This window comes from Chiloscyllium plagiosum, unplaced genomic scaffold (genome assembly GCF_037043375.1).
Source record: "Chiloscyllium plagiosum isolate Xiang-an unplaced genomic scaffold, Cpla_swu_hap1 HiC_scaffold_22, whole genome shotgun sequence".
In the NCBI taxonomy this organism is placed as follows: domain Eukaryota; kingdom Metazoa; phylum Chordata; class Chondrichthyes; order Orectolobiformes; family Hemiscylliidae; genus Chiloscyllium; species Chiloscyllium plagiosum.
The window spans coordinates 10,671,702-10,685,329 of NW_028270160.1; the positions used below are offsets into that span (position 1 = coordinate 10,671,702).

The 13,628-nt window shown below is 42.2% G+C and overlaps 1 protein-coding gene across 6 annotated transcripts in view; it reads left to right on the plus strand.

Moving 5' to 3' along the window:
* Positions 1 to 13,628, plus strand: part of LOC122561319 (uncharacterized) — a 164,785-nt gene that overhangs the window by 44,697 nt on the left and 106,460 nt on the right. For 4 of the 6 annotated variants that reach the window (XM_043713011.2, XM_087998748.1, XM_043713013.2 and 1 more), the window contains exon 3: positions 3,721 to 3,807. In XM_043713011.2, coding sequence (XP_043568946.1) covers positions 3,721 to 3,807 — 87 coding nt within the window. The remainder of the gene's footprint in view (positions 1 to 3,720; positions 3,808 to 13,628) is intronic. The other 2 variants (XM_043713012.2, XM_087998749.1) reach the window with 1 other exon arrangement.

Consider the following 13,628-nt stretch of genomic DNA (forward strand, 5'->3'; position numbering starts at 1 on the left):
CTTGGCTATGTATGCCTCTCATGATTTTATAAACCTCTGTAAGGTCACCTTTCAGCCTCAGACACTCCTGGGGAAAAAAGACCATAAACCTATTCAGCCTCCCCCTATCACTCAAACCTTTCAGTCCTGGCAACATCCTTGTAAGTCATTTCTGAACGTTTTCAAATTTAACAACATCTTTCCTAGGCTGCTCTGTGACCTATCTCCATAGACCACTCTTCATACATTTGGTTAACAGAAATTTATCAGTCTCTGATTTAATACTAATTGTTATCTAGTATCATTGGCCATTTGAAAAGCAAGTTTGAAACGCCTTCAACTCTTCAAGTTTGGAAGCATTTCCGAATATAACGCGTGAAAGATCTGGCATTGAGTTTTAGGCTCTGTCTCATAATTCTGGACTCCCCGGCCAGTGGAAACAATTGTTCTCTCTTTGCCCTATCTATTCTTTTTAATATTTTGAGAACTTTGATCAAAATTATATACAACCCTAATTATGAACCTCTCCTCTAATCTTACCCTTGGAGTGCTGGTGTCATTCTACTGAATCTAAACATTATTCCTGCATGGATAATGTCTTCTTCCTGAGATGTGACACCAAGACTGCTTTCAGTGGTTCCAAATGAACTCTAACCAGGCTCTGTATCATGAAAGCAAGAGGTCTACCTCCATTTACAGTCCTTGAGATCTGAAGGCCAGCATTCCGAAAGCCTTGTGATAATTTCTGTATCAGTTCATGATTATTTAATCATACGTCTCTAGCTTTTCATCATTTTGAAAATGCATAATTCTCTGCTTATACAGTCCAAAGTAAATGATCTCATAGTTACTGTAAAAACATCCATTTACTACAATTTTGTGCATTTACTTAACTTATGAACATGCTCTTAATTGTATGCTGCCTGCTACATTTCTACTGGTGACTGTCTTATGTCATCAGCAAACTTGGCTTTGTTACTTCTTTCCTCCCCTCATCTGTGCCATTAATAAATCCATGATTACAGGAGACTGATATCACCTGTCACATCCTGCTAGTGTGAGAACCTGCCCCATTATCCCTCTTCTCTTGTCTTGCCATTCAGCCACTTTCCAAACCAAGTCAATATTCTGCCTTCAGTTCCACAATTTTCACCTTTGAATGACGGTCACTTCTGAGGGACTTTGTTGATTTCCAAAAGAAATTTGGCATAATTACTGTCATCAAACATTCCCCTGTCGATAACTGTCGTAATTGGAACCAGGGCCAGGTGGGGGATCTCAATGTCTATGGGATCCTTGATTGGGGTCATTAACCCTTGCCAATCAGGGTTTTCGTAGTCGATGAGATCCACGGGGCCCTGGTTCTAGTCACCCCAAACTATTCAGAAAGTTGCATTAAGTCCATCATATACAGTCCCTTACAAATCCATGCTGGCTCTCTCTGATTGGCTGAAAGTTTCCAAGATGTTAAGTCACCATGTCATTCATCACCGGGTTTGGTAAATTCCCGACAACAGATGTGATGCTAATGGGTCTGTCATTCCCAGCTTTTCCTCTCTCATTGTTGGATGAGCAATCCGTACAGCTGTTCATTGTGTTATGCTGAGCTTTAGATTAGATTAGATTACAGTGTGGAAACAGGCCCTTCGGCCCAACAAGTCCACACCGACCCGCCGAAGCGAAACCCACCCATACCCCTACATTTACCCCTTACCTAACACTACGGGCAATTTAGCATGGCCAATTCACCTGCCCCTGCACATCTTTGGACTGTGGGAGGAAACCGGAGCACCCGGAGGAAACCCATGCAGACACGGGGAGAACGTGCAAACTCCACACAGTCAGTCGCCTGAGGCGGGAATTGAACCCGGGTCTCAGGCGCTGTGAGGCAGCAGTGCTAACCACTGTGCCACCGTGCCGCCTGAGCTGTCTGCACAATTGCTCACAGTGAGGTAGCTTTGCTGCTACAGTCCTCTTTCAGGGATCGACGTTTCGGGCGTAAGCCCTTCTTATGCCCGAAATGTCGACTCTCCTGCTTCTTGGATGCTGCCTGACTTGCTGCACTTTTCCAGCAACACATTTTTCAGCTCTGATCTCTAGCATCTGCAGTCCTCACTTACTCCTCTTTCAGGGATCGACAGAGTCCTTTGGTTTAATGTGGCCGGAGCAAACCAGTCTGTAGTCTATGAAGAAGAGGCTCTTGTCTGAAACAAGTCGTAGTTTATTGCATGGGTAGCAACTAGGCACAAGTGACATTGATGTGTGATAGACACTTATTGTTACAGAAACTGTGAAGAGGACCTGGATTGTTAAAGATCCTCAGCTCTAATTTACTATATAGACAATTGTCCACAAACAAATAAAGAAATTGCTGGAAACAGAATTGCTAGCAGCATCAGAACACAGTTCTGAAGAAGGATTACTCAACCCGAAACGTTAACTCTGATTCCTCCCCACAGATGCTGCCAGACCTGCTGAGATTTTCCAGCAATTTTTTTCTTTGTTTCTGGTTTCCAGCATCCGCAGATCTCACGGTTTTTTGTTGAGGCAATTGTCTAGTTGTTTAGCTGGGTGTTGGTTAAGTTCAGAACTGATTAACATGGACTGTGGAATGTAGTTGGAACTGGATAGAACAGAATCTGCACATTGTCACCGTTGTCTGCAAGGACCGGTCAGAGTATAATCTACAGTCAAGTGGCTGCAGTCTTCAATCTGAATGGAAACCCTGAAATTTCACTGGTAACCGGTAAAGTAGGAGTAAGCCTCTGATCCTCTCTCGCCACACAATTAGATAATGGCCAATATGCACTTGAGCTGCGTATTGTTCAACATCCTCACCAAATGAATGAAATGCCTTGATTTCAGCCTTACAAAATCCCATTCATCCCCATAGCCTTTTGGTGGGATTGAATTCCAGAATTGCACCATTTTAAATGCTTCCTGAATTCACCCCTAAATTTCCTGCCTTTAAATTTAAGGACAATGTGGTGGCTCAGTGGTTAACACAGCTGCCTCACAGTGCCAGGGAGCTGGGTTCAATTCCACACTCAGGCAACTGTTGTGTGGGATCAGCACATTCTCCTGTGCTTGTGTAGGTTTCTTCCAGGTGTTCTGTTTCCTCCCACAGTCACAAAGATGTGCAGGCTAGGTGGATTGGCCATGCTAAATTGCCTGTAGTGTCTATGGATATGCAGGTTAGGTGGATTGGCCACGCTAAATTGCCTGTAGTGTCTATGGATATGCAGTTTAGTTGGATTGACCATGGGAAATGCATAGTTACTGGATGGGATGCTCTTCAGAAGGTCAGCATGGGCTGAATGGCCTGCTTCCACACTGCAGGGAATCTGTGGGATTTCAGTGATTTCATCTGTTTGAGAGTGTCTGAGCATCTGGGTGAATTGACCCAGCAGAGGATTATTTAAAGGGCTTGACAATTGCCACTGGGTGCTGCTGGGTGGGATTCTCCTCATCTGTCTGGACTCCATTGGCTACAAGAAAGCTGAATGTTGGATAGGGCATATAACAGGACAGTTTTCAATCATGGCGTGGTGCTTATTTGGCCAATGTGATGAGCACTGATTTTGCAGTTGCTGAGCTTGGCATCACACGGGCCCCAACCTTGTAATGATGGTCTGTCTTTCTACTTGAGTGTATTCGGGACATTAAATATCGTAGTTTCTGACTCTTGAAGTCTTGAAGGTGGGGTTCCAATGTTAGTCGTAACTGCCCTCTATTTACCAGCAGGACAATGGAATCAAGTTGGACAAACACATAACAGACCAGGAAAGAGCAAAGAAAAAGGCAGAAAGGCGAAGAGCCAAAAAAAAGGTTTGTGATTTTTTTTGTTGCTTTTCAATGATAGTAGTATCCAGGGTATCACTAGAGACTCTCACTGATGATGTTACCTAGTCATGGTGACAAAACATCTGTAAACAAACCTTCCAGCTCAGTGAGCTAACTTACAGACTTAACCTGAGCTACAAATCTTCTCAAAATTTGCTAACAGTAGTAACATTGCTAGTGAAGAAAAGAATGAGGTATAACCCAATAAACACTAGGGACATGGGCAGAATGGATAAGGAGCAACTGTCCCCTCAGTTGAAGGGCTAACCATGAGGGGACGTGGGTTCAAGTTGAGGGGCAGGAGGTTTGGAGGGTTGTGAGGAAAAACCTTTTTACTCAGAGAGTGGTAATGGTCTGAAGTGCACTATCTGGGAGGGTGGTGGAAGCGAGTTGCCTTACATCCTTTCGTGCAGTTGTGGTAACACCACTGGATTGGTAATCCTGAATCCCAGGCACTTATAATTTAGGGCATGATTTTGAATCCATCCAGACAGATGGTGAATGTTCGAAATATCGACTCTCCTCCTCCGATGCTGCCTGACCGGCTGTGCTTTTCCAGCACCACACTTTTTGACTTGAGATGGTGTTCAGAAGAAATTTGGAATTGGATGATATGGTAACCATGTAATCATTTTTACTGTCAATTTGTTGTAAAATCCCATCTGGGTCACTATTCCCTTTAGGGAAGGAAACTGCATCTTTACCTGGTCTGGCCTACTTGTGACTCCAGACCCACAGTGAAGTGGTTGACCATTAGCTGCCCTCTGAAATGGACCAGTAAGCCTTTCAGTTCAAGGGCAATTAGGAATGGGCAATAAGTGCTGACCTAGCCAACGACGCCCATTTCTTATGAACAAAGACAAGACCTGGATGAATTTCACCATCAGAGCAATGCCGTATAGTTCTCTGTTGCTTCTGACATAGTGTTATGACACAGGTAAACCCTCCTGTTTAATTTAAACCAGCAACACAGAAATGATTTATCCCGTGCGGTAATCAGTGAAAATTTGAGAGGCCAAGAACTATTTAAAGTAAAAATTAGCCACTTTATTTCTTAAAGTTTAACAGATAATAATTTACTAACAACTATTTACAACTCATTCCTCTAACCTCTCTTTTACTTTCCCTTCTATAATAATAGTCTGATAAAACCCCTAAGTAAAGTTACCAAAAATTCAAGTTTCAAAATCAGACAGCTGTCGAATCTTCCCTTTGTATATTCCTCCGTAGATTTTCTTCTTCTTGGAGATTTTTGTTTCACATCATTGATAGATAAAGGTGCCTTTAAGAGAGCTGTGCTTTTGGCAGTCTATACGTGCTGATGGCTTGGCAGTTCTCCTCTCAACTGTTCAATTATTCTCGGTCTTATACCCCAAAGCATCGGATTGTTTCACTGGTTTTTAATATTGTCAATACACTAAATTCATACTTGATTGGAGGTTGGTATTTTGAGGTATAATTTAAACTGATTGGCCCAATTCAAATTTGTTTTTGTCTCATAGCAACTCAGCCAATGCTAGCTGCTGGACCAAATGTTACGTTGTAAATTCTCCAGCACTCTGTGTGCTTGCTAAATCCTTCACTTTCTGAAAGGTATAGTACACTTCTACACCTTCATAACAATAGCAATGTCTTGGCCAATTAGAGTCAACTTACCAACCAACCCACCAATCTGCTGTAGTATTGCTAAGATCCCAGCTGATCTTAAAACTGGACAAGTCTGATTCTAGTGTTACACCCTATCTTAATAGACTCCAGGTTTTAATTTTGAAATTTGTTTACCTTGACAAACAATGACGAACCAAATTCACAAGAGGCTACAAATATATTTTTAATAAAAGAGCAACAAAGTTGATTTTACATGACGTACTAAATATTATATTGTTAAAAAGCACACAACACCAGGTTATAGTCCAACAGGTTTATTTGGAAGCACTAGCTTTTGGAGCGCTGCTCCTTCAGGTGGTTGTGGAGAATAAGATTGTAAGACACAGAATTTATAGCAAAGGTTTACAGTGTGATGTAACTGAAATCATATATTGAAAAAGACCTGGATTGTTTGTTAAGTCTCTCATCTTTTAGAATGAACATGTTGGTTTCGGTTCTTTCACATGTAAATCGCAAAACCTTTTTTAAAAATAAGTTACATTCTCAAATGAGCTTTAACAATTAGTGTCATGTTGGCCCAGATAAGGTATTGAAGGTGGTAGCTCCCTGTGAGACTGTCTGTGCCACAAGGGTCAGACTGATTCTAATCTAAAAAACGGATTTACAGAATCTTACATGGGTTCATGCAGTTATTGAGAAAAGTAAAATGTAATTCTGCAAGTACAAATTCACCCCACAAACTTATATGTGTATGTGTGCATGTGGGTATATATGTGTGTGAGTGAGAGTGTAAAGGGGTTTAAGTTTGTGAGAGGGTGTGTGTGAGTGTATGAGAGAAGGTCTGAGTGTATGTATGTGTGTGTAGTAGTGTCTGTGTGTGTGCGTGTCTGCCTGTCTGTGTGTGTCCACCTGTCTGTCTGCATGTATAGTGCAATGGGATCACCTGTAGTGTGACATGAACACAAGGTCCCGGTTGAGACCATCCCCATGAGTACCGAACTTGGCTATCAGCCTCTGCTCGGGCACTTTTCGTTGTTGCCTGTCCCGAAGTCCATGATGAAGGACAGTCACCCGAAGATCCAAGGTCGAATGTCCCGGACCCCTAAAGTGCTCTCCGACTGGGAGGGAGCGCTCCTGTCTATTGATTGTTCTGCAGTGTCCATTGGTGTCCCCCCAACACCACCTCCTACACATACACCTACATGCACACATACACATATAAGTTTGTGGGGTGAATTTGTACTTGCAGAATTACATTTTACTTTGCTCAATAATTGCATGAATCCCTGTAAGATTCTGTAAATCCGTTTTTTAGATTAGAATCAGTCTGACCATTGTGGCACAGACAGTCTCACAGGGAGCTAACACCTTCAACACCTTATCTGGGCTGACATGACACCAATTGTTAAATTCACTTGAGAATGTAATTTTAAAAGAAATGTTCTGTGACCTACATATTAAAGAACTGAAACCAACATGACCATTCTAAAAAATGAGAGACTTAACAAACAATCCAGGTCTTTTTCAATATATAATTTCAGTTACATCTTTGCTATAAACCTTTGCTATAAATTCTGTGTCTTACAATCTTATTCTCTATAATCACCCAATGAAGGAGCAGCGCTCCAAAAGCTAGTGTTTCCAAATAAACCTGTTGGACTATAACCTGGGTGTTGTGTGATTTTTAACTTTGTACATCCCAGTCCAAATCATAATATTACATAAAAACTGTTTGAAGTTATTTTATTGAAAATGTCAAAAATAAATGTTCAACCTTTTTTACCTCTTTCAACAACAGCCTTACAGATACTCAAACTTCAGTGAACAGTCTACTCCTATTTCCACTTTAAGTTTCTCTGTTTAGTGAACAATATTGCATTTGGTATTTTTCTGGCAATTGTTTGGCATTCACTCAATGTTATTATTTTTATTTAATGTTTCTTTGAGACCCTTAAACAGGCTGCTAACATAGCGTGCTTACTCCGTAACATGTGTTCCTTAAACTCATGCATTCGCCAGCCTTGTAGGAGGAATTCTTTTCTGACGTCTTAAGTTTTTTGTTTTTGAAACTTTTCTTTTACTGATTTCTAAGCTGCTTTCGAACTTCTCTTGATTGGTTTGGAGACGGCAACCAGCAATGTTGATGTTATAAGCTTTTTCTCTCTGAGTGACCTATTTATCTTTGAAAGAAACCTGTCCACTACCTAACCTTCTGGATCGTTCTCTCTTTCTAAAAGATTTCTTGTTTTCATCTCTATCTTGTGTCAAGAACACCTTGTTGCTGCTTAACAGCCTATTTTGTTTCTCTTCTACTTCTCGTTTCACAAAGCACTAAATGATCGACCGTGGTTTTTAATTAATTAATTAACTGTGAAAAAATCTCCAGAGAAATGGTTCTCAAAAGCAAAACTTAAACTGTGTTCTCCCATCATAAAACACTTAATAAAGAAATACAAATCAAGGCATAGTTAAAGCTAGACATGAGATAGATTAGATTCCCTACATATTAGAAACAGGCCTTTCGGCCTAACAAGTCCACACCAACCCTCTGAAGAGTAACCCACCCAGACCCATTCCCCTACCATATATTTAACCTTGACTATTGCACCTGATCCTATGGGCAATTTAGCCTGGCCAATTCACCTGACCTGCACATCTTTGGATAGTGGGAGGAAACCGGAGCACCCAGAGGAAACCCACACAGACACAAAGAGAATGTGCAAACTCCATACAGACAGTTGCCGGAGGCAGGAATTGAACCTGGGTCCCTGGTGCTGTGAGGCAGCAGTGCTAACCACTGAGCCACCGTGCCACCCTAGTGCAGTCCATTTTAAGACCAAAGTCTCCAAATTGTTTTTCAATCATGGGATAAGGGCATCACTGGCTAGGCAGCATTTAATGCCCATCCAGAGGGCAGTTAAGAGTTACCCACATTGCTGTGGGTCTGGGGGTCACATGTAGGCCAGACCAGGGTAAAGAAGGCAGTTTCCTTCCTTAAAGGGCATTAGTCAACCAGATGGATTTTTCCAACAATTGGCGATGGAGTCATGGTCATCATTAGACTCTTAATTCCAGATTATTTTATTGAATTCAAATTCCACTATCTATCATGGGAGGATTCGAACCTGGGTCTGTCGAACGTTACCTGGGTCTCTGCTTCCCTAGGCAGGAGGAGGTGTAGATGGAGTCAATGGAAGGAAAGCTTGACCCGAAACGTTAACTCTGATTTCTCTGCACAGATGCTGCCAGACCTGCTGAGCTTTTCCAGCAATTTCTGTTTTTGTTGTCAATGGGATGGAGGCTGGTTTTCAGGATAGACTGGGCTACATTCACATCGCTCTGTAGTTTCTCGTGGAGAGGAACTTGCAGATGATGTTCTCAAATAGCAAGTGCCTGTATTTCTAAATGCTAGTAGTTGTGGATTAATAGAGATCAGAGTCAAAGAGTATGGTGTTGGAAAAGCACAACTGGTCAGGCAGCATCCGATGAGCAGGAGAATCAACGTTTCGGGCATAAGCCCTTCATCGACTCTCTGGGTTAATAGTCCATTGGTGATACCATTAGGCTGTTGCCTCCCCTAATATTTATGTTCAACAATAATATGTAATAAAGCTACATCACAGTATAAATTGTGATCATTTGAAATTTCCCATTCTTGCATGTATCTTGATGAACACAAGATGGAAAGCTTTTGATAAGATGTCTCTTTTTTTCAGCAAGACTTGCTCTGCTCTGTCACGTGGCAGTTTAAATAATGCAACACTTCAACTTACAAATCTGACAGGTTGCTTATAGTGTAAGAAAAGCAATGAGCTTGAGTTTGAGGGGATTTCCTTTTTTCATGTGCTCAACGTTAGATCATCAGGTGTCCAAATAAATCAAGATTGAGTAGGCTATTTGGCGAGCTGTTTATTACTGATTCAGTGTTACAAGGCATTACGTATTGATTTGAGCAACTGTTCCTTCTCCTGTCAGTATCACTGTTTGTGTCAATCCCTTCAATTTTCCACACAGAACAACATCAGCAAAGGCTGTGAAATGAATTCCTTCAGAGAGATGGATATTGTGATCCAGGTTATAGCTTGCCAGTAGCTAGTTCAGTTGGCAGGTTGGCTCTTTTGCAATCCATAGTGATGCCAACAGTATGGGTTCAAATCAGAGAGCAGCCCTTGGTCCAGTAGGAATATGGCAACTTTACCTTTTTTTTGTTGCCTTGTCTGCCCTAACAATTGTAACATACTAATAACATCTTTCTCAACCACTGAATGTCCCAGAGCACTGGAGAGTGCATGTGATACTTCTGAAGTGTCATCACTGTTAGTATGTAGGAGATATGACACTCAATTAGTGCTCAAGACTGAAGGAATATTTCCAAGTCATGATAGGGAGTGGCTTGGATTTGAGTTGATTCATTGTTGCCACATGTACCAAGATGCAATGAAAAGTAGTGTTTTGCATGCTACCCAGACAAATCATACCTGATATAAATACGATGTGGAGGTGCCGGTGTTGGACTGGGGTGGACAAAGTCAAAAGTCACATGACACCAGGTTATAGTCCAACAGGTTTACTTGAAATCACAAGCTTTCAGAGTGCTGCTGCTTCGTATGCTGGAGTGGTTTGTTAAGTGATGAAGGAGCAGCGCTCCAAGACCTTATGATTTCAAGTAAACCGGCTGGATTATAACCTGGTGTGGTATGACTTCTGACTTTTTCCATTAGAACATTGAGATAATAGAATAGAATGTGGAATATTGTCCTAAAGCTACAGAGAAGGTGCAGAGAAAGATCAACTCTTTTGAATGGAGCTCTCATATAATAGTCTGATAATGGCAGGGAAGAAACTGTTCTTGACTCTGTTGGTACGTGTTTTCAAACTGTTGTATCTTCTTACCGATGGAAGAGGTTATAACTGGAGTGAGAGGGGTCTTTGATGACGTTGGCTGCTTTCCCAAGGCAGTGGAAAGTGTAGATGGAGTCAATGGAAGGAAGACTTGACCTGAAACATTAACTCTGATTTCTCTGCACAGATGCTGCCAGACCTGCTGAGCTTTTCCAGCAACTTCTGTTTTTGTTGTCAATGGGAGGGAGGCTGGCTTTCATGATAGACTGGGCTACATTCACATCTCTCTGTAATTTCTCGTGGAGAGGAACTTGCAGATGATGTTCTCACATAGCAACAGTCTCTGTACTTCTAAATGCTAGTGGTTATGAATTTGGAAGGTGCTGTCTAAGGAGTCTTGGTGAATTTCTGCAGCTTGCAGATGGTAAAGACAAATGTTGCTTAATGATGGACTGTTGACCTTGAGGGTTTTGAAAGAACCAGATTCGAGAGTGTGGTGCTGGAAAAGCACAGCTGGTCAGGCAGCATCTGAAGAGCAGGACAGTTGACGTTTCCAGCATAAGCCATTCCTGATGAAGAGCTTATGCTCGAAATGTCGACTCTCCTGCTCCTCGGATGCTGCCTGAGTGGCTGTGCTTTTCTAGCACCACACTTTTTGACTCTGATCTCCAGCATCTGCAGTCCTCACTTTCTCCCGGTTTGTAAAGAACCTCAATTAAAGTGAATGAATCTCCAGACAACTTATGGTTGTCCTCATGGTTTTCAAAAACAACAGTTAAACTATGTCTCCCCTACTTACATATAGAAAAACAAATCAAACTTGTTTTCCCAAAAACCTGTCCATCATCTATAAGCCACAATTCTGAGGTTTGATGGAATACTGTCCATTTCTTTGGGTGGGTGCAACTCCAAATGAGTTCAATAGAATCATCACCCAAGAAACAGAGTCCATTTGATTGGCACCACATCCACAATCATTTGTTCCCTTCACCACCGCCGCTGAGTGGCATCGCTTTGTATCATCTATTTGATGCACTGCAGAAGTTCACCAAGGCTTCATAGACAACACCTTCCAAACCCATGACCGCTGCCATTTAGAGGGTCAAGGGTTGCTGCTGTGTGGGAACATAAACTATAAATTCCCTGCAGGCCACTCACCTTCGTGATTTGGAGAAATCCCAGCATCGTTCCTTCAATATTGCTTGGCTATAGTCTTGGAATCCCCTCCCTAACAGCATTGTGGGTCTACCTACACCAAATGTGCTGCAGCAGTTCAAGACGAATTGAATGTATTGAATTGTAATGAAGTGTATTAAATTGTATTGAATTGAATTGAATTGAATTCATCTTCACGTGTACCGAGACACAGTGAAAAGCTTTGTCTTGCGAGCAATACAGGTAGATCACAGAATTAATTAGCATAGATAAGTAAATAATAGGTAAACAACGGCAAAAACGAAAACACAGGTACAAGCGAATGTTAAGAGTTTGAGAGTCCATTCAATATTCTAACAACAGTAGGGTAGAAACTGTTTTGAAACCGGCTGGTGTGTGTTCAGGTTTCTGTACCTTCTACCCAATGGTAGAGGTTATAGAAACACATTGCCAGGGTAGGATGGATCTTTGAGAATGCTGGTGGCCTTTCCTTGACAGCGGGCCTGGTAGGTGGATTCTATAGATGGGAGGTTGGCCTTTGTGATTATCCGGGCTGAGTTCACCACTCTCTGTAACCATCTCCGATCTTGAATGGTACAGTTGCCATACCAAGTCGTGATACATCCAGACAGAATGGTCTCAATGGTGCACCTATAAAAGTTGGCAAGGGTATTCACCGTCATGCCAAATTTCCTCAGCTGCCTGAGGAAGAAGAGATGTTGGGCCTTTGTAACCAGTGCATCCACATGAAGAGTCCAAGAAAGCTTGTTGTGGATGACCACTCCCAGGAGCTTGACATTCTCCACTCGTTCCACCTCTGTGCTGTTAACGTGTAGGAGGGCATGAGTAACATCCTGCCGAAAGTCAGTAATGAGTTCCTTGGTTTTGCCGGCATTGAGAGCTAGGTTGTTCTCAGTGCACCAGTTTTCCAAGTTGGCAGCTTGCCATTGCCTTCTGAAGGGTACTTGTGGATGTGAAATAAATGCCAGCATAGCCAACAATGCCCACATTCCATGAATGAATAAAGAAAACTCTGTCAACAGCAATGCAGTCACTGCTTAGCATTCTGTTATCTAAGGAAAGATATCCTGGCATTGGAGGCAGTCCAGAGATAGTTCACTACCTGATACCAGATTTGGAGGATCTGTCTTATAAGGAGAGGTTGAGTAGGTTGGCCCTATACTCATTGGCATTTAGAAGAATGAAAGGTGATCTCATTAAACATGATGCTAAGGGGGACTCAACAGGGTATGTGCAGAGAATTTGTTTTCCCTTTACAGGGGAGCCCAGGACTACAGGGAATAATCTCAGAATAAAGGGTCACACATTTAAGACAGAGATGAGAAATGTCATCTGTCAGAGGGGATTGAATCTATGGAATTCTTTACCGCAGAGGGCTGTCGAGGCTGGGCCATTAAGTATATTCAAACTGGGATAGAGAGATTTTTAATCAGTATGGGAATCGAGAGTCCTGGGGAAAGGCAGCAAAGTGGAGTTGAGGATGATCAGATTATTGAATGTTGAGGCAGAGTCAATGGGCTGAATGGCCTACTTCTTCTCCTGTCTTCTGGGCCAGACAGACTTTCTTGTCATCATGTTGATTGAGGGATAGAAATTGATCGAGTCATAGTCATACGGCACGGAAACAGCCCCTTCGGTCCAACCAATTCATGCTGACCATAATCCCAAACTGCACTAGTCCCACCTGCCTGCACCTGGTCCAAATCCGTCTATAGATTTCCTGTTCGTGCACTTATCCAAATGTCTTTTAAACATTGTAACTGTACCTACATCCACCACTTCCTCTGGAAGTTCATCCCCCACACAAACCACTCTCTGTGTTGCTTCTTGTGTCTTTTTCAAATCTTTCTCCCCTCACTTTAAAAATATGCCCCCTAGTTTTGAACGCCCTCACTTCAGGGAATAGACAGATGTCATTCACCTTATCTATACCCCTCATGACTTATAAACCTCTATAAGGTCACCTGTTCATGTCATACGCTTCATTGAAAAAAGACCCAGCTTCTCCTTATAATTCAAACCCTCCATTCCCAGCAACATCCTGGTAAATCTCTTCTGAACCCTCTCCCATTTAGTAATATCCTTCCTGTAACGGGACGGTCAGAACTGCACACAAGTACTTGAGAACAGGCCTTACCAACATCCTGAACAACCTCAGCAATGACATCCCAACCTCAAAG